Below are 22095 nucleotides of genomic sequence, written 5' to 3'. Positions count from 1 at the left end.
CTTACATAAAGAGCTTTAAAAATGTAAAATAAAATTAGCCGGGCATGGTGGCACATGCCTGTAATCCCAGCTACTTGGGAGGCTGAGGCCGGAGAATTGATCGAACCTGGGAGGTGGAGCTTGCAGTGAGCCAAGATTGCGCCCCTGTACTCCAGCCTGGGCAACAGAGCAAAACTCCGTCTCCAAAAAAAAAAAAAAAGAAAAGAAAATGTAAAATATTGTTTATATGCCTGTGTTTCTAATTTTGCAATGAGAGAACACTCATTTTATTTTACAGAATGAGGTGCTGCTCAATTAAAAAAAACTTTGCCCCATAAGTCTACACCTTTTTTTGCTTAACATTGTTTTAAAGCTCTGTCTATATTGTTATTTATAGATCCAGTGTATTTCTCTTAACTACTAATATTCCGTCATGAATATGTTACATTTCACTTATCCATTTCTGTGGTAGATATTTGCCATTCATTTTGTCTGCCCAACATTTGAATCTACTTCTGTGTATGAGGAATTCCCCATCCTATGAGTTTTGGGAAAACAAAGACGACCTCCTCCCATAGGCACCAGAGCTCCCCTTGCAGCTAGGACTTGCGCTTGTGGACCTCGCTCCTTCAGTCAGATGCACCCACAGCAGACTGTTAACTACCATCTTACTGCTTGAGAATGAGTTGAGAAATTATAAATTACTGTAAAAATAAAGTTATACAAAATAATGTATTGGAAAAGTGTTATTAAATGTTATTAAATGTAATGCATTATTAAAATGTTGGGAAAATATTAATATGCCATAACTACATTTGAAAATGAGCCTCAAATATGTAGAATCTCTTTAATGGAGGGTGTGTATTCTATTTGCAAGTTAGGTTACCTTTTTAACTGCATCTATTTGTGAGTTTTCTCTCTATAAAATATTACAGTATGATTTCATTAATGTGCTAGGCCACAGTGGAGACCAGTCAGCTGACATCAAGCCAGAGTTCTGCGGGCCCTCAATCACAAGCCTCCACCAGTGATTCAAGCCAGCAGGTGACCCAGCCATCTGAAATTGAGCAAGGATTCCTTCCTAAAGGCTGGGAAGTCCGACATGCGCCAAATGGGAGGCCTTTCTTTATTGACCACAACACTAAAACCACCACCTGGGTAACTTTGACACTCTTCCATTTAAATTTATAACAACAATAATCATCTCTTATGTATAGTTCCTTACAATCTTTAAGTGTGTATTTCTATAACCTGTGTTTCCTAATATTCATTGAAAGATATATTGAATTCTTAATAATATTATATGTATTCAAGAGAATGCTTATGCCTCTTTTTAATATTGTTTTGGGTTACGGAGATATTCATGTTTACTTCCTATTTCCAGTTTTTAGCTCACTGGCCACAAATGCTTAGGAAGATATATAGGAATAACCCTTTGCTTTTATATGAGGCTTTATAGTTCCAAAGCACTTTTGAATCCATATATCATTTAATATCAGAAAAACCTTGTGAGGCTAGGTAGAACAAGTATTTTTATTTTAAGATAAGTCTTAAAGTTGTTTAGTGCTTGGCTTACTACTAACAGAAAAATTACTTAAAGGCCGGGTACAGTGACTCACGCACTTTGGGAGGCTGAGGGGGGCAGATCACAGGGTCAGGAGATCAAGACTATCCTGGCTAACATGGTGAAACCTTGTTTCTACTAAAAATACAAAAAAATTAGTCAGGCATGGTGGTGGGTACCTGTAGTCCCAGCTGCTTGGGAGACTGAGGCTGGAGAATGGCATGAACCCAGGAGGTGGAGCTTGCAGTGAGCTGGGATCGCGCCACTGCACTCCAGCCTGGGCAACAGAGCGAGACTCCATCTCAAAAAAATAAATAAATAAAAAGAAAAATTACTTAAAATTAGCAGCTGATGAATAGATTTTGATTAATTATTAAAAGACCAACATAGCTTAAATAATACTAAAATTATTTAATAAATTAATACTATTAAGATAATATATGTAAATTAAACCAAATAAATTGAATTTTGTTCTCTTTTTTAACATTCTGAATTGGCCTTTGATAACGTTTTTGGGCTTACCTTCCTGTTATTCAAAAATATTAATCAACCCTTGAACAGATAGCTGGCAAAATGCATGTTCTGGGGCTTAGAAATATCATGTGGTCCAGGGCCGGGCACCGTGGCTTACGCCTGTAATCTCAGCACTTGGGGAGGCCAAGGTGAGTGGACCATCTGAGGTCAGGAGTTCAAGACTAGCCTGGCCAACATGGTGAAACCCCATCTCTACTAAAAATACAAAAATTAGCCGGGCATGGTAGTGCATGCCTGTAATCCCAGCTACCCAGGAGACTGAGGCAGGAGAATCCCTGGAACCTGGGAGGCAGAGGTTGCAGTGAGCTGAGATGGTGCCATTGCATTCCAGCCTGGGTGACAAGAGTGAAACTCCATCTCAAAAAAAATCAATGAAAGAAATATCATGTGGTCCAATTTAATGTCCCACTCTTTCACCAGTTTTTACATAGAGAAAAGCCGTATGTGACACATTTCCTAAAGCGTGGGGCAAAAGAGATTACCAGTTAGTGGTGATCCCTGAGAACTGCTCCTTATTCCTTTTGATCTTATAGCCTGAGAGTGATAGATTTTAGAAGGAGAAAATATTATGTCACATATTTAGGAAATAAAGTATAAATTGACTTTTACAAGAGAATATTTTAAATATCCATTGATGCTAGAAAACATGGTAACAGACTGACTTTCATTATTTTAAAATGTGTGTGTGTGTATTGTTCTTTATTTACTCTACCAAAAAAGGAAGATCCAAGATTGAAAATTCCAGCCCATCTGAGAGGAAAGACATCACTTGATACTTCCAGTGATCTAGGGCCTTTACCTGTAAGTGTATAGAAATGCTAACCCATCTAACTTGGCTATCTCAAATATTTTGTATTTTTGGATATAGTCGTTCTTTATCAGCTATAATTAATATTATTATTAAAATGTAGGCTGGGCGCGGTGGCTCATGCCTGTAATCCCAGCACTTTGGGAGGCTGAGGTGGGTGGATCACGAGGTCAGGAGATCCAGACCATCCTGGCCAACACGCCATGTTGGCGAACACGGTGAAACCCCGTCTCTACTAAAAATACAAAAAATTAGCCGGACGTGGTGGTGGGCGCCTGTAGTCCCAGCTACTCGGGAGGCTGAGGCAGGAGAATGGCGTAAACCCGGGAGGCGGAGCTTGCAGTGAGCCAAGATAGCGCCACTGCACTCCAGCCTGGGTGAAAGAGCAAGACTCCATCTCAAAAAAATAAAAATAAAATAAAAAATTTAAAAAGGTTGATACCTTCTAAGAATCGAATGGAATATGCAAGTTAACCATACAACCAGTGCTGTTTTTCTATCCATTCATCTAAAACCCTATCCTAACATAATTGAAATACATTCTTCATTATAGCCAGGATGGGAAGAGAGAACTCACACAGATGGAAGAATCTTCTACATAAATCACAGTATGTGCAATGCGATTTTTCGTTATGTTATTTTTTGTAATAAATTTTATCTGTGAGAAAGTACACCATTTTTCTTTTTCTTCCCTTCAGATATAAAAAGAACACAATGGGAAGATCCTCGGTTGCAGAATGTAGCAATAACTGGACCAGTAAGTCTCTCTGTGCTGATGTGCTCTGATGGGACTGTCCCCTCACCTGTCTCTTCAAAAGCAGATACTCAAGGGCATAACCCTACAGGCATTGAGAGGAAAGCACATTGGCCATTCTGTCTCCTCTCCCCCATTTCCCATACTCCAAGTCTCAGTTATTTGAAAAGATTCTATGACGTCATTATCTTTACCCTATGCAATAGCAGTGGGAGACAGGTGAGCCAGACAGTCGGAATGCTAAGGCAGTGTGGGCTGCTGAGCTCAGGTGGGTGCCTGCCACTGTCTGAACAAGAATGTTGACAGTCCTCCACAAATCAGAGAGGAGCAGAGAGTGTATCCAGATGAGGAAGCAGCAGCACCCTATCCACTCCAGGGTCATTCTTAAATTTTTTTATAGAAATCAGGCCAGGCTCACACCTGTAATCCCAGCACTTTGGGGGAGGCCAAGGCAGGTGGATCACCTGAGGTCAGGAGTTCAAGACTGGCCTGGCCAATATGGTGAAACCCTGTCTCTACTAAAAATGCAAAAAATATTAGTTAGGCATGGTAGCAGACACCTGTAGTCCCAGCTACTTGGGAGGCCAAGGCAGGAGAATCACCTGAACCCAGGAGGCAGAGGTTGCGGTGAACTGAGAGATTGCACCACCACATTCTAGCCTGGGTGACAGAGTGAGACTCCATCTCAAAAAAAAGAAAAAGAAAAAGAAATCATTGTAAATGCCCAGTATGTAAGACACATCCACACTTAAGTACAAATATTACCATATATGATAACTGTAGTCAGATAGGAAAATTATTATCCTTTTTTATAGCTGCTTCTTCCATTTTATTCAGATTTTGTTTTCTAATTCATAAAAATAAAACTGAAGATACCTTTTTTTTATTACTATTTACTGTCTCAACATGTAGTCCTTTAATGGCTCAAAAAGGCAATTCCTTGGAGTTCAAGGAAAAAGTACGCTTTTCACATTGCCTGTTTAATGGAGAAATCACTTTGAAAGTCTCTTTAGAAATGGAAATTTTTGTTTCTAGTATTTCTCTACCTGGAAGAAATTTCCTATTTCTGGCATGCTGCATTTTGAGAATATTGCATAATGAAAATTACAGCCATAGGAATTGCTGAATATAATTTTGTCTTAAACAGAGAAATTAAATATTTTAAAGTTTTGTATTTGTTTTTCTTCTAATTAAACTTTTCTTTCCAAATATTTTTCTTTTCATGCCCTTAACTTATGTTCATAAAATACCCTGCCGGGAACTTTAAAAATTGTTCCAGAATAAAAACAACCTAAACTTCTTTATTTTTCCAAAATTTCCCACTAAAGGCAGTGCCCTACTCCAGGGATTACAAAAGAAAGTATGAGTTCTTCCGAAGAAAGTTGAAGAAGCAGGTTAGTGATGTTTGTGATAAATACTTGAGTCATCAATATATAGATGGAAAGTAATGGGAAATTTTGTTTAAAGTAATAATTTGTTCTATATTTGTAACAACTTTGAGTGAACAGTTTTTCATAGAGAAAGGATGGTTATTTTTTGTGTAGCTGTGATATATCACTACAGACCACTGATTATTTTATGTCTTTATTTTGTAAGATATTTTATAATATAGAAAAATGGCATTTAAAGTTTGCTTTCCAGAGCTCTAACCTGATGTATCCTTGTGGGGTTTATGGGGCTTGATCTTTGTAGAACCTGAGCAAGAGTGGCTCAGGAAATTATCTTCTGGCATAGTCTTTGACTCTGTTGGAGGAGTCTGGATTTGTTTTATGACTTTGTTGTTTTCTAGCGGTAGTCATTCATTCTCTACACCTTCAAATGTAATGTCTCTGCATAATTTAAAAATACAATCATGAGTGGAACTGTGCTCTTGTGACTTGTCTCCGTATGCTTATCAGTTATGTTCAGTACACTTTTTCCCATCATCACAAATGCAATATGTTTGGAACTAAACTCATCATCTGGCCATCTATTTCATTTCTGTTGGTGTCTGCTAGTTTTAGTGCCTCTTACTTGCTCATCCTGTCCTCCTCTGCCTGCAGTTTAGGAATACTACCACTAGGTGGCCATATCGGGTTATACTTTCTTGCATTCTAAGCCAGAAGCTGGCTTTCACAAAGATTCAAGATGGTGGGTCGGCTACCTCCGATTTTCACCCAGATTTTTAACAAAAATAAAACATGATAGTTTTTTTAGTGTAAACATTTTATGCCCTAATAAAATCCTTAAATATCATCAACTTTCTAAACTCATTTTTAAAGATAATTTTGTGGGCCAGGCGCAGTGGCTCACACCTGTAATCCCAGCGCTTCGGGAGGTTGAGGCGGGTGGATCATTTGAGGTCAGGAGTTCCAGACCAGCCTGGCCAACACGGTCAGACCCCCGTCTCTACTAAAAATACAAAAATTAGCTGGGTGTGATGTTACCCGCCTGTAATCCTGGCTACTCGGGAGGCTGAGGCAGGAGAACCGCTTGAACCAGGTAGGCAGAGGTTGCAGTGAGCTCAGATCACTTCACTGCACTCCAGCCTGGGCAACAGAGTGAGACCCTGTCTCAAAGAAAAAGAAAAAAGAAAAGATAACATTGTGTCAAAATTTCCCTGGAAATTTGTTTTCTACTTCTAGACTTTGGGATTTTAAATATTTGCTGATTCATTGTTCTGGTAAATATTTTCATTCTTAATGAGAATATGCTGGAGGAATAGAAGCACTAGCTTCTCCATTTGCCACTCTAAGTGGTTGAAACATGTTGTAGTATCTAATTGTTAATGTCTTCCAGGCGGCAGGAGATGGGAGGCAATGCCATTACAGGCCACAAAATACAAAAAAAAAAAAAGATAAAAGCAATTATATTTGTTGATCTCTCACTGCATACCAGGCATTCTTCTTAGAAGTTTACATATGTTATTCATTTAATGTCTACAATAACTCTGTAAGGAAGGGACTACTATTACATTTCACAGATGAGGAAACTGAGGCACAGAGAATAGGTAATGTGATCAAGTCCCATGGTTATTAAGTAGAAAAGCTAAGTGGTCTAGCTCCAGATCCCATGTTCCTAAGCAACATGACATATCATATTGGTGACTAAGAGAATTAAGAGAGAAATTAATTAATTTGTATGGAAATTACCCAGAATGCAACAAAGGTAGGTAAAGGAGTAAACATATAAAAGAAAGGGTAAAGACATGAAGTCGGCCAGGCGCGGTGGCTCACGCCTGTAATCCCAGCACTTTAGGAGGCCGAGGCGGGTGGATCACAAGGTCAGGAGATTGAGATCATTCTGGCTAACACAGTGGAACCCTGTCCCTACTAAAAATACAAGAAATTAGCCGGGCGAGGTGGCGGACGCCTGTAGTCCCAGCTACTCAGGAGGTTGAGACAGGAGAATGGCATGAACCCAGAAGGCGGGGCTTGCAGTGAGCCGAGATCATGCCACTGCACTCCAGCCTGGGCGACAGAATGAGACTGTCTCAAAAAATAATAATAATAAATAAAATAAAATAAAAGGACATGAAGTCACTCCAGAAGGAGGGGACCAAGATCATAAGGAGGAGAAGGATAAGAATATGAATTCTCAACATTAATAATAAAACCCAAGCAATATTTTAAAAATAAAATCTGTATCTAGACACATCATAGCAAAAGAGCAGAACACTTAGAATGTAAGAACGTGTAGCACCAAAACAGAGAGAAAGAATATTAAAAACACCAGGTGCAGTGGCTCATGCCCGTAATCCCAGCACTTTGGGAGGCTGAGGCAGGAGGATTACTTGAGCTCAGGAGTTCAAAGCTGCACTGAGCTATAATCATGCCACTGCACTCCAGCCTGGATGACAGAGCAGTACTCTGTCTCAAAAAAAAAAAAAAAAAAAAAGAAAAAAGAAAAATTAAAAACCGGTGCTTGAAAGCCATGCACTGTCTTTAACCTTTTCCTCTTCCTTATTCTCAACATCTTGTAGTTAGGAATAATGATGGCTAATAATTACCATATGCCAGATACTGTGTAAGCATTTTTAATGCATTATTCCATTAAGTCTTGAAACAACTCCATGTGGATAGCTAACATTATTATTATCCCTATTTTATGGATGAGGAAATTAATCCTTAGAAAAGACATGTAACCTGTCCAAAGTCTCACTCCTAACGAATGGTGGAGTCAAGATTTGAACGCAGGGCCAGATTTCAGAATGCATGCACTTGTCTACTACTCAGTTCAAACACTCAAGTTTCTCCTGTAACCCTCTCTTCTTCCACTACCATTGCTCCTTCACAGGTCCCTCTATCTTCTCTCACTGAGCTATTCCAGGGATCTTTAACTGACCAGTGTACCTCTTGTTTCTCCTCCTTAAAACCACCCTTTACACCCTGTCCTGTCAGCTTCTGAGAACGCAGCGATCTGACCGTGTGGCTTTCCTACTCACAAACTCTCTTCTCATCTGCATTCACACTGTCCACCCTCTGCTCCCAGACTGCTTTGTCACATTTTTTCGCTATAATCCCTGCTTTCTTTCCCTTCCTCTCTCTCTTCTCCTTCTGTACCCTGTAGGTATTAAATATATCAGACCCCTCATGTATGCTGTTCCTCCATCCTTCCCTCCCTTTCTCTCTGTCTAAAGACTTCCTCTCAAAGCCTTCTTGATTGCCTCATTTGAAGTCAATAGCTCAGTCTTTTATGCCCTGCAGAACATTGCTTCCATCTCTTATCATCAGCAATTGTCCTCCTATTTTAAGTCTCAGAATTAGCAGCCTTTACACTTGTTTTTCACATATGCACCAGATGAGAAACTCCTTGAGGAAGCAACGACATCTTACCCTGTGTTTTTATTCTTTTTATTCCCCATCGTTGGCCCTACCACAATACCACCTGGCCCAAGTAGGCCTTTGATAAATGCTTACCTGCACCAGCTCCCTAGTATCCAGTCTAAAGTTACTTTTCTGCAAGCTTACCATTTTTTTAGTGACATAAGCAGTATAAGAAACTGCTCATATCATGCTTATACTGCTTATATCAACTGCTTATATTATTATGTTTCTATAGGGCTTTCCATTTTCCCTAAATAGAGAATGAAATTGATTTTTTTCCCTTAGAGCTAACCTTCTTTTTTGGAGGTGACAGAATGTTGATGGCATGTTTTCTCTTACTGGTTTCCCGTGGAAATTTGCCCACGAAGTACTGAGGAATAAAATATTTACATATATCTTTTGTAAAATGTACAAAAAGGTCTGCCTAAAGCATAGTTGTGTACATTTGTCACATAAGCAAAGAATGTACAAAAGATTAGTGAGGCAATGTAGCTCCACTAATTAAGAGTACAGACTCAGGAGCTAACACTTTCTTAAGTTGTCTTCTTCAGTTTTATATGTAAAATGAAGACAATAAGAATAGCTTTTGCATAGTGTTGTTTTAAAGTTAAATGAGTTAACCTACCATTCCAGGGGACCCATGCCTCGCTGTATTAGTCCGTTTTCATGCTGCTGATAAAGACATACCCAAGACCAGGCAATTTACAAAAGAGGTTTGTTGGACCTACAGTTCCACATGGCTAGGGAGGCCTCACAATCATGGCAGAAGGCAAGGAAGAGCAAGTCACATCTTACGTGGATGGCAGCAGGCAAAGAGAGAGCTTGTGCGTAGAAACCATTAGATTTCATGAGACCCATTCACTATCACGAGAACAGTGCGGGGAAAGACCCGCCCCCATAATTCAATCACCTCCCACTGGGTTCTTCCCACGCCACATGGGAATTGTGGGAGTTACAATTCAAGATGAGATTTGGGTAGGATCACAGCCAAAACATATCACTGGCACAGTCTGTAAACGTCACCATCTGTTAATGAGTGAAGGAAGATAGACTCCAGGGAGGAAAGTAGAGGTAGGGAAAACCCTGAACAGACAGGCAGGCAACAGCTAGCAGGCAGTGGCTATCCTACAGGTCACAGAACGGTGTTCATTGGAACTTAATATGAAAAGGACTATTAATGAAATGCCTTCATGGGGGCATTACCATCACCATCAATAGCTTCTTTAGGCTGGGTGCCATGGCTCACTCATGCCTATAATCTCAGCACTTTGGGAGGCCAAAGCGGGAGGATTGCTTGAACTTAGGAGTATGAGACCAGCCTGGGCAAGATGGCAAGACCTCAGAAACTTAAAAAATTAGCCAGGCATGATGGCACGCGCCTATGGTCCAGTTACTTAGGAAGCGGAGGCAAGAGGATCACTTGAGCCCATGAGGTCAAGGCTGCAGTAAGCCATGTTCACGCCACTGCACTCCAGCCTGGATTACAGAGCTGTCTCCAAAAACCAAAAAGCTTCCTCAGATATAAAGAAGTCTATATTACTAAGTAATTAGAGAAAATGCAGGAACTCTCTCATACCGTAGAGGAAACCAAGACAATATACCTAGTTGTGTTTTCCCTGAGTATATTACGTAAGGAAAAAGAGACTTGGACACAGGGTGTAGAGGGAATGTTATAACTTTATGAGAGAGATGTTTGTGATTATGTTGAACTGATTTAAACAGTAAGTCTCTCCTCTGGATTTTCAGAATGACATTCCAAACAAATTTGAAATGAAACTTCGCCGAGCAACTGTTCTTGAGGACTCTTACCGGAGAATTATGGGTGTCAAGAGGGCAGACTTCCTCAAGGCTCGACTGTGGATTGAGTTTGATGGTGAAAAGGGATTGGATTATGGAGGAGTCGCCAGAGAATGGTTCTTTCTGATCTCAAAAGAAATGTTTAACCCTTATTATGGGTTGTTTGAATATTCTGCTACGTAAGTACCTTTACAATGATTATAGGCAGAAAAAGAAAAATCACTGCTTTAAAAGTAAGAGTCAAATGATACAAGGAAAATATATGTCATGCCTGAAAAGGGCAATTTTAACTAATGTTGCTTCAGAAGTGACTTTTTTTAAAGTTGTGGTGAAATACACATTACATAAAATTTACCGTTTTAGGCCAGGCGCGGTGGCTCTTGCCTGTAATCCCAGCACTTTGGGAGGCCAAGGCGGGCGGATCATGAGGTCAGGAGATCGAGACCATCCTGGCTAACACAGTGAAACCCCATCTCTACTACAACTACAAAAAAAATTAGCCGGGCGTGGGGTGGGCACCTGTAGTCCCAGCTATTTGGGAGGCTGAGGCAGGAGAATGGCATGAACCTGGGAGGCAGAGCTTGCAGTGAGCCGAGATCGCATCACTGCACTCCAGCCTGGGTGACAGTGCGAGACTCCGTCTCAAAAAAAAAAAAAAATTACTGTTTTAACCATTTTAAATATACAATTTAGAGTCATTACATACATTCTATTGTTGTGCTGCCATCACCACCATCCAACTCTAGAACTTTTTCATCTTCCCAAAATGAAACTCCGTACCCAGTAAGCACTTGCTCCCCATTCCCTGGCAGCCACCATTCTGCTTTCTGTCCCTGTAAATTTGACTCCTTTGGGTACCTCACATAAGTGGAATCATTCAATCTTTGTCTTTTTGTGACCAGCTCATTTCACTTGGCATGATGTCTTCAGGGTTCATCCATGTTGTAGCATGTATCAGAATGTCCTTCCTTTTTAAGGCTGAATAATATTCCATTATTTTTGCATATAATGCTTTGTTTAGGCCAGGCGCGGTGGCTCACGCCTGTAATCCTAGCACTTTGGGAGGCCGAGGCAAGTGGATCACAAGGCCAGGAGTTCAAGACAAGCCTGGCCAACATAGTGAAACCCTGTCTCTACTAAAAATACAAAAATTAACCAGGCGTGGTGGTGGGCACCTCTAATCCCAGCTACTTGGGAGGCTGAGACAGGGAAATCACTTGAACCTGGGAGGCGGAGGTTGCAGTGAGCTGAGACCATGTCGTTGCACTCCAGCCTGGGGAACAGAGCAAGACTCCATCTCGAAAACAAACAAACAAAACTTTGTTTATGCATTCATCTGCCAAGGACATTTGGGTTATTTCCACTTTTTGACAGAAATTACTATTTTTAAAACCATTAAATTCAGTGGAGGAATGTGGTTCTAACAGTAGTAAACAACTCTTAAAAGAGGAAGATTATTTATAATTATTTGTCATATTCAAGTGTTTCAAATGAAGTATTTAAATGGGGTTGTCTTTACAGGGACAATTATACCCTACAGATAAATCCAAACTCTGGATTGTGTAATGAAGATCACCTATCTTACTTCAAGTTTATTGGTCGGGTAGCTGGAATGGCAGTGTATCATGGCAAACTGTTGGATGGTTAGTATTAAGTATAAACTTTTACAATGTAAGTACCTATTGTCTTTCACTTGGTAATCATCCTAAATGTATTTGGTTTTTTGCAAGGTTTTTTCATCCGCCCATTTTACAAGATGATGCTTCACAAACCAATAACCCTTCATGATATGGAATCTGTGGTATGTCTTTTTCACTTATAGTTTAGACAAAGTATAATTTAATAAGTAACTTGAACATTTTGAGGAATTTGCTTTTAATGACATGGAAATTAATATATTATGTTTCAAAATACAAATTAACTTTTTCCTCAACATTTTATTATGAAAATTTTCTAACGTTTAATAAAGATGGAAGTATTTTACCCCGCACACTTGTATATCCACTACTCACAATTGGTTTTTTCTAGATTTACTGTATCACATACTTGTCTGTCTATCCATCAGCCTATCTTAGTTTCTTCATGCATTTCAGAGTAAGTTATAGATAACAGTAAACATCCCACTAAATACTTCAATAGGTTGTACAAGTTATGTGTCTTTGGAATCAGTATTTGCATTACGATCTTTTATGATGAATATTGCATGTGTGTGTGTGTGTATATATATATATATATATATATATATATTTTTTTTTTTTTTTTTGAGACAGAGTCTCGCTGTGTTGCCAAGCTGGAGTGCAGTGGCGTGATCTCGGCTCACTGCAACCTCCGCTTCCCAGGTTCAAGCAATTCTCTGCCTCAGCCTCCCGAGTAGCTGGGACTATGGGTGCGCGTCACCTCGCCCAGCTAATTTTTGTATTTTTAGTAGAGATGGGGTTTCGTGTTCGCCAGGATGGTCTCCATCTTTTGACCCCATGATCCACCCGCCTTGGCCTCCCAAAGTGCTGGGATTACAGGCGTGAGCCACTGCGCCCGACCATATGGTGTATATTTTTTAAATGGCAGTCGAAAGGCAAAGCATTATGGTTAGGCTCCTAGAAAAAAACAGAAGCCCAAGGATTAAACCCCTGACTGTAGCCATGTTGTTTCCTGTGCTGCTGAATAGCCTCACACGATGTGTGTACACATGAATTCTAGGACATCTTCCTTAGTACCAAGTTCATTTTTTATTTTCTTATTACATATTAACAGCACAAACAGTGTGCTTCTTTATAAATCGTAAGATTGCACGGTTATTTGAGTTGGTTCATTGAGCCTCTATATTTATTTAGAGATTTTTCTTTAACTCGGGCTGGGTATAAACAATGGCCTCCTCATAGCTACTTAAACATTTCACACACAGTGCCGGACACAGGGGTGCGCAACTGTAATCCCAGCACTTTGGGAGGCTGAGGCATGTGGAACTTGAGGTCAAGAGTTTGAGACCAGCCTGGCCAACATGGTGATAGCCTGTCTCTACAAAAAATACAAAAATTAGCCGGGTGTCGTGGTGCATGCCTGTAGTCCCGGCTACTCAGGAGGCTGAAGTAGGACAATCACTTGAGCCAAGGAGGTCGAGGCTGCAGTGAGCCACAATCACCCCACTGCATTCCAACCTGAGGGACAGAGCAAGACCCTGTCTCAAAAAAAAAAAAAAAAATTAAATTAAAAAATAAAAATAAAACATTGTAGTCACGTAGGCATATGAGGAATGTGCTAAGTGCTCCTGGATATCCAAAGCCAAAAGTTAGGTTTTATCTGAAAACTTCTGTATTCATTCCTTTAACTGGATGATACAATCTGTACCTCCACTGCTTCCACATAAACATAGATTCTGAACTTTTCAGTAGGCACCACTTGATTGATTGATTGACTGGTGCATTTTTACTCTTGCCCTTACCATCCATCTCTTTTTGTAATACACACACATACACACATACATTTTTGTTTATGTGTGTAAGTAAAGGATGTCCATCTGACCTCTCATCTTTTACCCAATTACTCAGCCCCTCTACATATTGTTTTTTTGCAATTTCAGGTGTGTTATATGTACAAATTTTAAATACGTAATTTTTCCCATCTAGGATAGTGAATATTACAATTCCCTAAGATGGATTCTTGAAAATGACCCAACAGAATTGGACCTCAGGTTTATCATAGATGAAGAACTTTTCGGACAGGTTTGTTAATTTTGATCAGTTAAAATGGCACATAAATTGTGAAACAAATGTTTCGATGTTAATACGTACACTGAATACATTCCTAGGCTCTGTTTTTACATTTATTTTCCAGTAACAAAAACTGTCTCTCAGCAAGAATTTGTGCTTTCTTTAACATTTGACTCATTCCATATTTATTTTAGTAAAACTAATATTTTAAGTTTTCTTAGCTTTTAACTTGTGACTGGACTTAATTTAAAACACCAGGTTTCTTGTATAACTACAATATGTATACTTTTAAAATTTTTCTCAGTAAAATAACATATCAAGTTATTGTGTTTAATTTTAGACACACCAACATGAGCTGAAAAATGGTGGATCAGAAATAGTTGTCACCAATAAGAACAAAAAGGAATATATTTAGTAAGTATTTTGCTAATAATTATTTTATGGGATATAATTTTGTACTTTACTCCAAAAAGACTCCGCTTACCATCTTTCTCTGTCCCCTTGGCCAGAATGTCAGTGTTCTTTTTCTCTATCTCAATGCAGTAGCGAGCACTCATATTCAGCCTTTGCATTGGGCTCAGCTAGCCTTTAGTTTTTGTTTCTAACTAGAATAATTGTGACTCAGAATTTTGTCTTGGTTCATGTGAAAATGAAATGTTGTTTCTTTTTAGTCTTGTAATACAATGGCGATTTGTAAACCGAATCCAGAAGCAAATGGCTGCTTTTAAAGAGGTATTCGTTTTCTTTTATTTGCTCTTCCGTAATTTCATAGTATAACCCATAAGTTTTTTTTTTTTTAATTATTATACTTTAAGTTCTAGGGTACATGTGCACAATGTGCAGGTTTGTTACATATGTATACATGTGCCATGTTGGTGTGCTGGACCCATAAGTTTCAAATATTGGGCCTCATCACTTCTGAGAAAAATAAGTGTATGGCTTGTTTTGTGAAATCATTCTAAATTATATTTTTATATTAACTAAATATTTCATTCAGTCATTCAAGAACATTGACAGGTCCCCTTTCCCCCAAGCCTTTTCCCTATTCCATTCCTTTCACCTTAGGACAGCAAAAGAACGAGAGTGCTTTAGGCGTAGTATAACATATTGTCTGTTTTTCTAAATAGGATCACCTTAGACATTTTGTTTTGTGACTTACTTACTTCTTTTTTTTTTTGAGACAGAGTCTCACTCTGTCACCCAGATTGAAATGCAGTGGCCTGATCTCGGCTCACTGCAACCTGTACCTCCCAGCTTCAAGCGATTCTCCTGCCTCAGCCTCCCGAGTAGCTGGGATTACAGGTGCCCACCACCACGCCCAGCTAATTTTTGTATTTTTAGTACACACAGGGTTTCACCATGTTGGTCAAACTGATCTCAAACTCCGGACCTCAAGTGATCCACCCGCCTTGGCCTCCCAAAGTGCTGGGATTATAGGCATAAGCCACCGCACTCGACCTACTTTCTTCTTTTATCAGATATTTATTGGGGATATTTACATGTGAAAACATATAGCTGCCTTTCTTTGTGGCTATATTTTATTCAGAATATAAATTAGTAAGTTACTTAAAATTTCCCCAATTGGTAGACAGATTGTCAGAGCACTCATTTCTTAAGATAATTTACAATCTTCTGTTAAATAAGTATCTGGCTGGGCGTGGTGGTTTATGCCTATAATCCCAACACTTGAGGAGGATGAGGCGGGAGGACTGCTTGAGCCCAGAGTTTGAGACCAGCATGGACAATATAGGGAGACCTTATCTCTATAAAAAATTTAAAATTAGGCTGGGCACGGTGGCTCATGCCTGTAATCCCAGCACTTTGGGAGGCCGAGTTCTGGTGGATTGCCTGAGGTCAGGAGTTTGAGACCAGTCTGGCCAACATGGTGAAACCCCATCTCTACTAAAAATACAAAGAAATTAGTCGGACGTGGTGGCGTGCACCTGCAGTCCCAGCTACTCGGGAGGCTGAGGCAGGGGAATTGCTTGAACCCGAGAGGCAGAGGTTGCACTGAGCTGAGATCACGCCACTGCACTCCAGCCTGGACAATGGAGCGAGACTTAGTCTCAAAAAAAAAAAAAAAATGAGCTTGGTGTCATGGCATGTGCGTATGGTCACAGCTACTTGGGAGGCTGAGGCTAGAGAATCACTTGAGCCTTGGAAGTCGAGGCTACAGTGAGCTATGAGCTATGATGGCACCACTGCACTCCAGTCTGGGCTACAGAGTGAAACCTTGTCTCTAAAGAGTGTGTGCATGTGTGTGTGTGTGTGTGTGTGTGTGTGTGATCACATACTTTTTCATAAATTCTGTATTGAGTACTATGTGTATGGTGCTGTACGAGGCCAAAAGACATAAGTCCTGCTCTTAAGGGATGTATGATGTAAAGAGAGAAATGAACAGAGGCAAGCATAAAGTGCTAGGTGAGCAGAGAAGAGTGCAAACCAGGGAGGGGCAAAGGAAGGGACAAAGAAGGACTAGAGGGATTGGCCAACCATGGAGAAGAGGGAAATGCAGTTCTAGGCAGCAGGAGCAGCGTATGTGAAGTCTGGCAGTAAGGTAGGCTGTACCCACAGGCAGTTGAGTATGCTGGGTGAGAGAATGCAAGACGGAAACAGTCAGCCTGCAGAGCTAACAGACCAGCTTATACAGGGCCTGTGTGTGAAGCGGTAGAGTTTGGAGTTTTCTCTGAATTTCAGTGAGGGGGAAGGAAGGTAGCATTAAAGGCTATTAACCAGTAAGACACCAAGATTCAATTTATGTTTTAGATCATTCTGGAAGTGCCATGTAGAGCGAGTTAGAGGAGAGCAAGACTAGCAGCAGAGACTTCCCAGCAGAGTTGGGAAAGGGCTACATAATCTTGGTGAGAAATGGTAAGGAATTAAGGGAATGGTGAGGGAGTTGAGACAGGAATGGGAAGGGAATGAAGATAGTGGTGGTAGTCAGAGCTTCATGTGCATTTGAATGGCATTCAGAAAGGGAGACTTCAAGGATAGAGATGTATGGATTTGGGGCTCATTTGCCTACGTATAGTGAAGCTGCGAACTTGATACGATGGAAAATGTGAAAGGGCAGTGAAAGTGGATGGCCTGACATGTGGAGAGAGAACTGGGAACACCAGCATCTTAACTGTTGTTTTGAATGGATGGTTTATGAATGGACAGGTTAGGGCATGGGAGAAAAAAGAAAAAAAAAACAAAAAACAGGAGACTGTAAAGGAAATAAGGAAAATAACAAAGGCAGACAGAAAGATATCAAGAGCAGAGAGAGTTTCAATAGCAAAGATGGCTTTTAATCATATCATACTGCAAAGAAGTCAAATATGATAAGGAATTGAATGTGTTTATTAGATATAGCTGCAAAGCCGTCTTTGACTTTTTCCAGAACAATTTCAAGGAAGCTGTAGTATAGAAGTCCGATTGCAGTGGGTTGAGTGTTAGATGGGAGATGAGTGAATGGATATGCTAAGTGCATAACACTGTCAAGAACTTGCCTGTGAAGGGAAAAAGAGGGTCATTGGTTTTGTTTTTGTTTTTTTGTTTGTTTGTTTGCTTTAAAGGTAGATATGACTTGAGCAAATTTAAATGCATACAGAGTGAGCCAATAAAGAGAAAGAGATCTAGTGAGATGACCTCCCTGCGGAGCAGGTGAAGCACAGGTGCAGGCCTAGCCTGAAAGAAGAGGTGGCACTTCTGTCTTCCACTGCGGCGGGAAGGAGGCCATGATGGGTGTTGGTGATGGTTGGGACACAGGGATGCAGAAGCTTGAGGGAGTTCCATCATGCATAATTGCCTCTGTTTTCCCTCAAATAGAACTTACACTTACCTACGATAAAGAAGGGGTGATGTGGAGGCTTGAGAAGGATGGCAAATTTGTTTTTTGTTGTTGTTCTTGTTGTTTTGAGACAGAATCTCACTTTGTCGCCAAGACTGGAATACCTCAGCCTCCCCAGTAGCTGGGACTACAGGTTTACACCACCATGCCTGGCTAATTTTTGTATTTTTTTGTGGAGACGGTGTTTCACCATGTTTCCCAGGCTAGTCTCAAATTCCTTGAGTCAAGCAGTCCGCCCACCTCAGCCTCCCAAAGTGCTGGGATTACAGGCATGAGCCACCGCACCTGGCCACAGGAAGTTTTAAAAATAGCCACTTTGAGGAATAAATGAGAGAACAGACTGTGCACATGTACATTTTCTGGCCAATATTGAGATCTCAGTGAAGAGCCCGTGATTGTGTAGCGGTAGAAACTTGTGTGTCTGTGGGATTCCTCCAGTGGCACCCGGAAGCTGAAGCATAGGAAAGGCCATTGGCCCTGCCCATCAGGTTTTTAAATACATCTTTTTTCTAGGGATTCTTTGAACTAATACCACAGGATCTCATCAAAATTTTTGATGAAAATGAACTAGAGGTAAGACATAACATTTTATGTTGAAACAGAAAATTTTGAACCCATTATTTTCCTTGTTTATAATTTGACATTTCTTACGTAGCTTCTTATGTGTGGACTGGGAGATGTCGATGTGAATGACTGGAGGGAACATACAAAGTATAAAAATGGCTACAGTGCAAACCATCAGGTTATACAGTGGTTTTGGAAGGTAATTTGAAACTTCTACTTTCATAAATTACTTTTTGATAGATTGAATCATATTTAAGTCAACTCTTGATTAACTATACTGGTGGATTACATTTAACTGACACAGAAAAATATAGAGACCAGCAAAAATGATCTTTGATTTTGTACCGTATACATGCACCTTCTGGGTCTATAACCATTACTAGGTAAGTAAAATGTTCAGAAGGTAGTAAGTGGAATGACAGGCTGAGACAGGCACTTAGTTTTCTACTAAAGTAGGGACTCTGAAAGAACTTGTAATAACCTACAGGGTATTCCTAGGGACTCCTGAGTGGCTCTTTTAAAATGTCTCATAGAGAAATGTGTATGCCATTCAATAATATTAATATAATGTGTTTTTTGAGATGGAGTCTCGCTCTGTCTCCCAGGCTGGAGTGCAATGGTGCTATCTCAGCTCACTGCCACCTCCGCCTCCCATGTTCAAGCAATTCTCTTGCCTCAGCTTCCCGAGTAGCTGGGATTACAAGCATGCACCACCATGCCTGGTTAATTTTTTTGTATTTTTAGTAGAGACGGGTTTCACCATATTGGCCAGGCTGGTCTCAAACTCCTGACCTCAAGTGATCCGCCCACCTCAGCCTCCCAAAGTGCTGGGATTATAGGCATGAGCCACTGCGCCCAGCATATAAGTTTTAAAAGTCATGAGTCATATCTCAAGAGAAATTTTGTTACTTCATTAGGTTATAATCCCATTCTAAAAAGTTGCCATGTAGCCTTACAAATAAAGTTTTCAAGAACTTTATAACCCACCCATAAATAAAAATTTAACTAAAAGAAACATCCACATCTAGTAAGGGACTGTTACTATTCTAGCTAAATTCTGATAGCTTATGTTTCAGGATAATTTGTTTACCTTTTTCCCAGTGCTGTTCCCTAAATGATGTTTTTATCTTATTCAGGCTGTTTTAATGATGGATTCAGAAAAAAGAATAAGATTACTTCAGTTTGTCACTGGCACATCTCGGGTGCCTATGAATGGATTTGCTGAACTATATGGTAAGGATTTTCCATAGATCATTAAAAAAAATGGAGTGATGCCTATTGTCTTTTTCATGGCTGATGAATCCTCACGCTTCCATCATTTACTAACATTTAGCTTAATTTTAAAAAGAATTAAGATTTTGAAAGTGATATCATTAGAGACACTAGAGTAGGCTAAAATATATTTGCACCTTCGAATCAGATAATAAAGGGGAAAACTGGAAACATCAAATGACTTGAGTCACTTTCCCTTCTTTAACTTCAGATTCTATGCCCCATGTGCGTCAGTTACAGAAAAAGCATTACCTTGGCCGGGAGGGGTGGCTCACACCTGTAATCCTAGCACTTTGGGAGGCCGAGGCAGGCAGATCACTTGAGGTCAGGAGTTCAAGACGAGCCTGGCCAACACAGTGAAACCCCATCTCTACCCAAAAATACAAATATTAGCTGAGCTTGGTGGTGTGCACCTGTAGTCCCAGCTACTCGGGAGGCTGAGGCAGGAGAATTGCTTGAACCCGGGAGGTGGAGGTTGCAGTGAGCCGAGATTGCACCACTGTAGTTCAGCCTGGGTGACAGACTGAGACCCTGTCTCAAAAAAATGAAAAAGCATTACTTCTCATGTGATAGTTCAGGATAGCATTTGAAATTTCACAGAATGTCACTAAGTGTATTCAAGTTGAATACCTTTAGGGAAATGCTGGACTAAACAAAGTTAAATGGATTTCTTCAGGACTTGTGTAGAACCTTTACTGTTAGAAGAAAACAAAAGCATTGTTTCCCAAACTTATTTGATCATGAAATCTTTTTTTTTTTTTTTTTTTTTTTTTTTTTGCCTTTCAAGATAGGGGTAGAGAATCTCGTTAGGCTACTATTTTTCATTTCCTGGGGGGAGCACCGGGACTGGGGAGAAGAGTGCCCATATCTCTTGATTTTTAGAATAGTTAATGCAGTTTTCAGTAAAGTAAGATTCTGTGTATTCTATCAAATTATTTTTCAGTTGATGTACAAAACTGGAGGTGTGTTTTGTTTAAAAGTGCCGTTTCTGATGTAGATTGCAGCAACTTTTCTCACATTGATTCATATTCTGTTTATTGGAATGATATTTACTTGCTTTTAAGGATACCAAGAATCCAAGAATAAATCTTTTAGAAAGGATGTAGCTGAAGTGGGAACCCTACTCAGAACAACGAGTAAGATTAGGATTGTCCTGGGGATTAGAAGTCGGGACTGCTGCCTAGGAAATCGCTAAGCTGAATTTGTTGTGCAAATAGAAGCTGACCATCTGATGGGATAGCTAAACCCTTTCTTCATGGCAAATCTGGTCAGCTTGCCAAGCCTCATTAATGTGTGTTTGCAGAACTGATCAAGCAGCTGCTACTTCTCTACCTAGAGTAACCACTCAAAAGTGGTTAGCTTTGCCACTGACCAATTCAGTCATTCTTTGCCTAATTGGACTTCATAGCCTCTTTCTTTTTCGTGGTTTCACCTGATTCCCCTTCCTCTCTCTTCTCTGCCTTAACCAGTTGGTAGTGAAAAATAAAGGCAGGGCAAACAAATGCCCCTTTCCGTCTCTGGCCTCTCTTCCCTCTTTTATGTAACCCAGCCCTATAACCATCCACTGATTTCATGCATTGTTTGAAATTTGGGGCAGATATGCCACACATAGAGCCAGAGTTGTTTGTGTTAGAATATAAAGTCAAATTCTTATGTATTTATAGAAATAAGTTGTTTCAAAATGTTAAAATTACAATATTAGATAGCCAATAAAAAGTATGTTAAGTTGGCTAGGTGCAGTAGCTCATGCCTGTAATCCCAACATTTTGGGAGGCCGAAGCAGGCAGATCACCTGAGGTCAGGCGTTCAAGACCAGCCTGGCCAACATGGTGAAACCCCGTGTCTACTAAAAATACAAAAATTAGCTGGGTGTGGTGGCACGCACCTGGAATCCCAGCTACTTGGGAGGCTGAGGCACAAGAATCATTTGCACCTAGGAGGCGGAGGTTGCAGTGAGCCGAGATCATGCCATTGTACTTCAGCCTGGGTGACAGAGTGAATGGCTTGTGGCCAGGAGTTCAAGACCAGCCTGGGCAACATAGTGAGACCCCCCATCTCTACAAAGTGAATTTTTTTAAAAGTTAGCCAGGTGTGGTGGTGCACACCTGTAGTCCTGACTACTCAGGAGGCTAAAGCAAGAGGATCACTTGAGCACAGGAGCTTGAGGCTATAGTGAGCTTGAATCATACCCTTGCACTCCAGCCTGGGTGACAGAGGGATACCCCATCTCTAAAATATAAATAAATAAACAAACCAGATTAGTTCCCTGTGTGTGTAGGTTCTACACTAGAAAAAGTTTCCATATGCCTGAAGATCCCTGTAGAGAGTAAATGAAACCAAATAAATTCTTCCTTATAGGTTCAAACGGACCACAGTCATTTACAGTTGAACAGTGGGGTACTCCTGAAAAGCTGCCAAGAGCTCATACCTGGTAAGCAGTTGTTTGGACCTTAATAGAACGAAGCCTATCACTCAGAGA

The 22095-nt window shown here is 40.2% G+C and overlaps 1 protein-coding gene across 4 annotated transcripts in view; it reads left to right on the top strand.

Moving 5' to 3' along the window:
• NEDD4 (NEDD4 E3 ubiquitin protein ligase) overlaps nt 1-22095 on the top strand; it is a 166907-nt gene that overhangs the window by 141826 nt on the left and 2986 nt on the right. For all 4 annotated transcript variants that reach the window (XM_050799784.1, XM_050799785.1, XM_050799783.1 and 1 more), the window contains 15 exons: nt 937-1137; nt 2798-2878; nt 3439-3493; nt 3584-3642; nt 4968-5033; nt 10191-10420; nt 11763-11884; nt 11972-12042; nt 13865-13960; nt 14289-14362; nt 14620-14680; nt 18294-18353; nt 18436-18543; nt 19481-19577; nt 21975-22047. In XM_050799784.1, coding sequence (XP_050655741.1) covers nt 937-1137; nt 2798-2878; nt 3439-3493; nt 3584-3642; nt 4968-5033; nt 10191-10420; nt 11763-11884; nt 11972-12042; nt 13865-13960; nt 14289-14362; nt 14620-14680; nt 18294-18353; nt 18436-18543; nt 19481-19577; nt 21975-22047 — 1454 coding nt within the window. The remainder of the gene's footprint in view (nt 1-936; nt 1138-2797; nt 2879-3438; nt 3494-3583; nt 3643-4967; nt 5034-10190; nt 10421-11762; nt 11885-11971; nt 12043-13864; nt 13961-14288; nt 14363-14619; nt 14681-18293; nt 18354-18435; nt 18544-19480; nt 19578-21974; nt 22048-22095) is intronic.

This window comes from Macaca thibetana, chromosome 7 (assembly GCF_024542745.1).
Source record: "Macaca thibetana thibetana isolate TM-01 chromosome 7, ASM2454274v1, whole genome shotgun sequence".
Lineage (NCBI taxonomy): Eukaryota > Metazoa > Chordata > Mammalia > Primates > Cercopithecidae > Macaca > Macaca thibetana.
The sequence above is the reverse complement of the archived record's forward strand: the minus strand, read 5'-3'. Positions and strand labels throughout refer to the sequence as shown.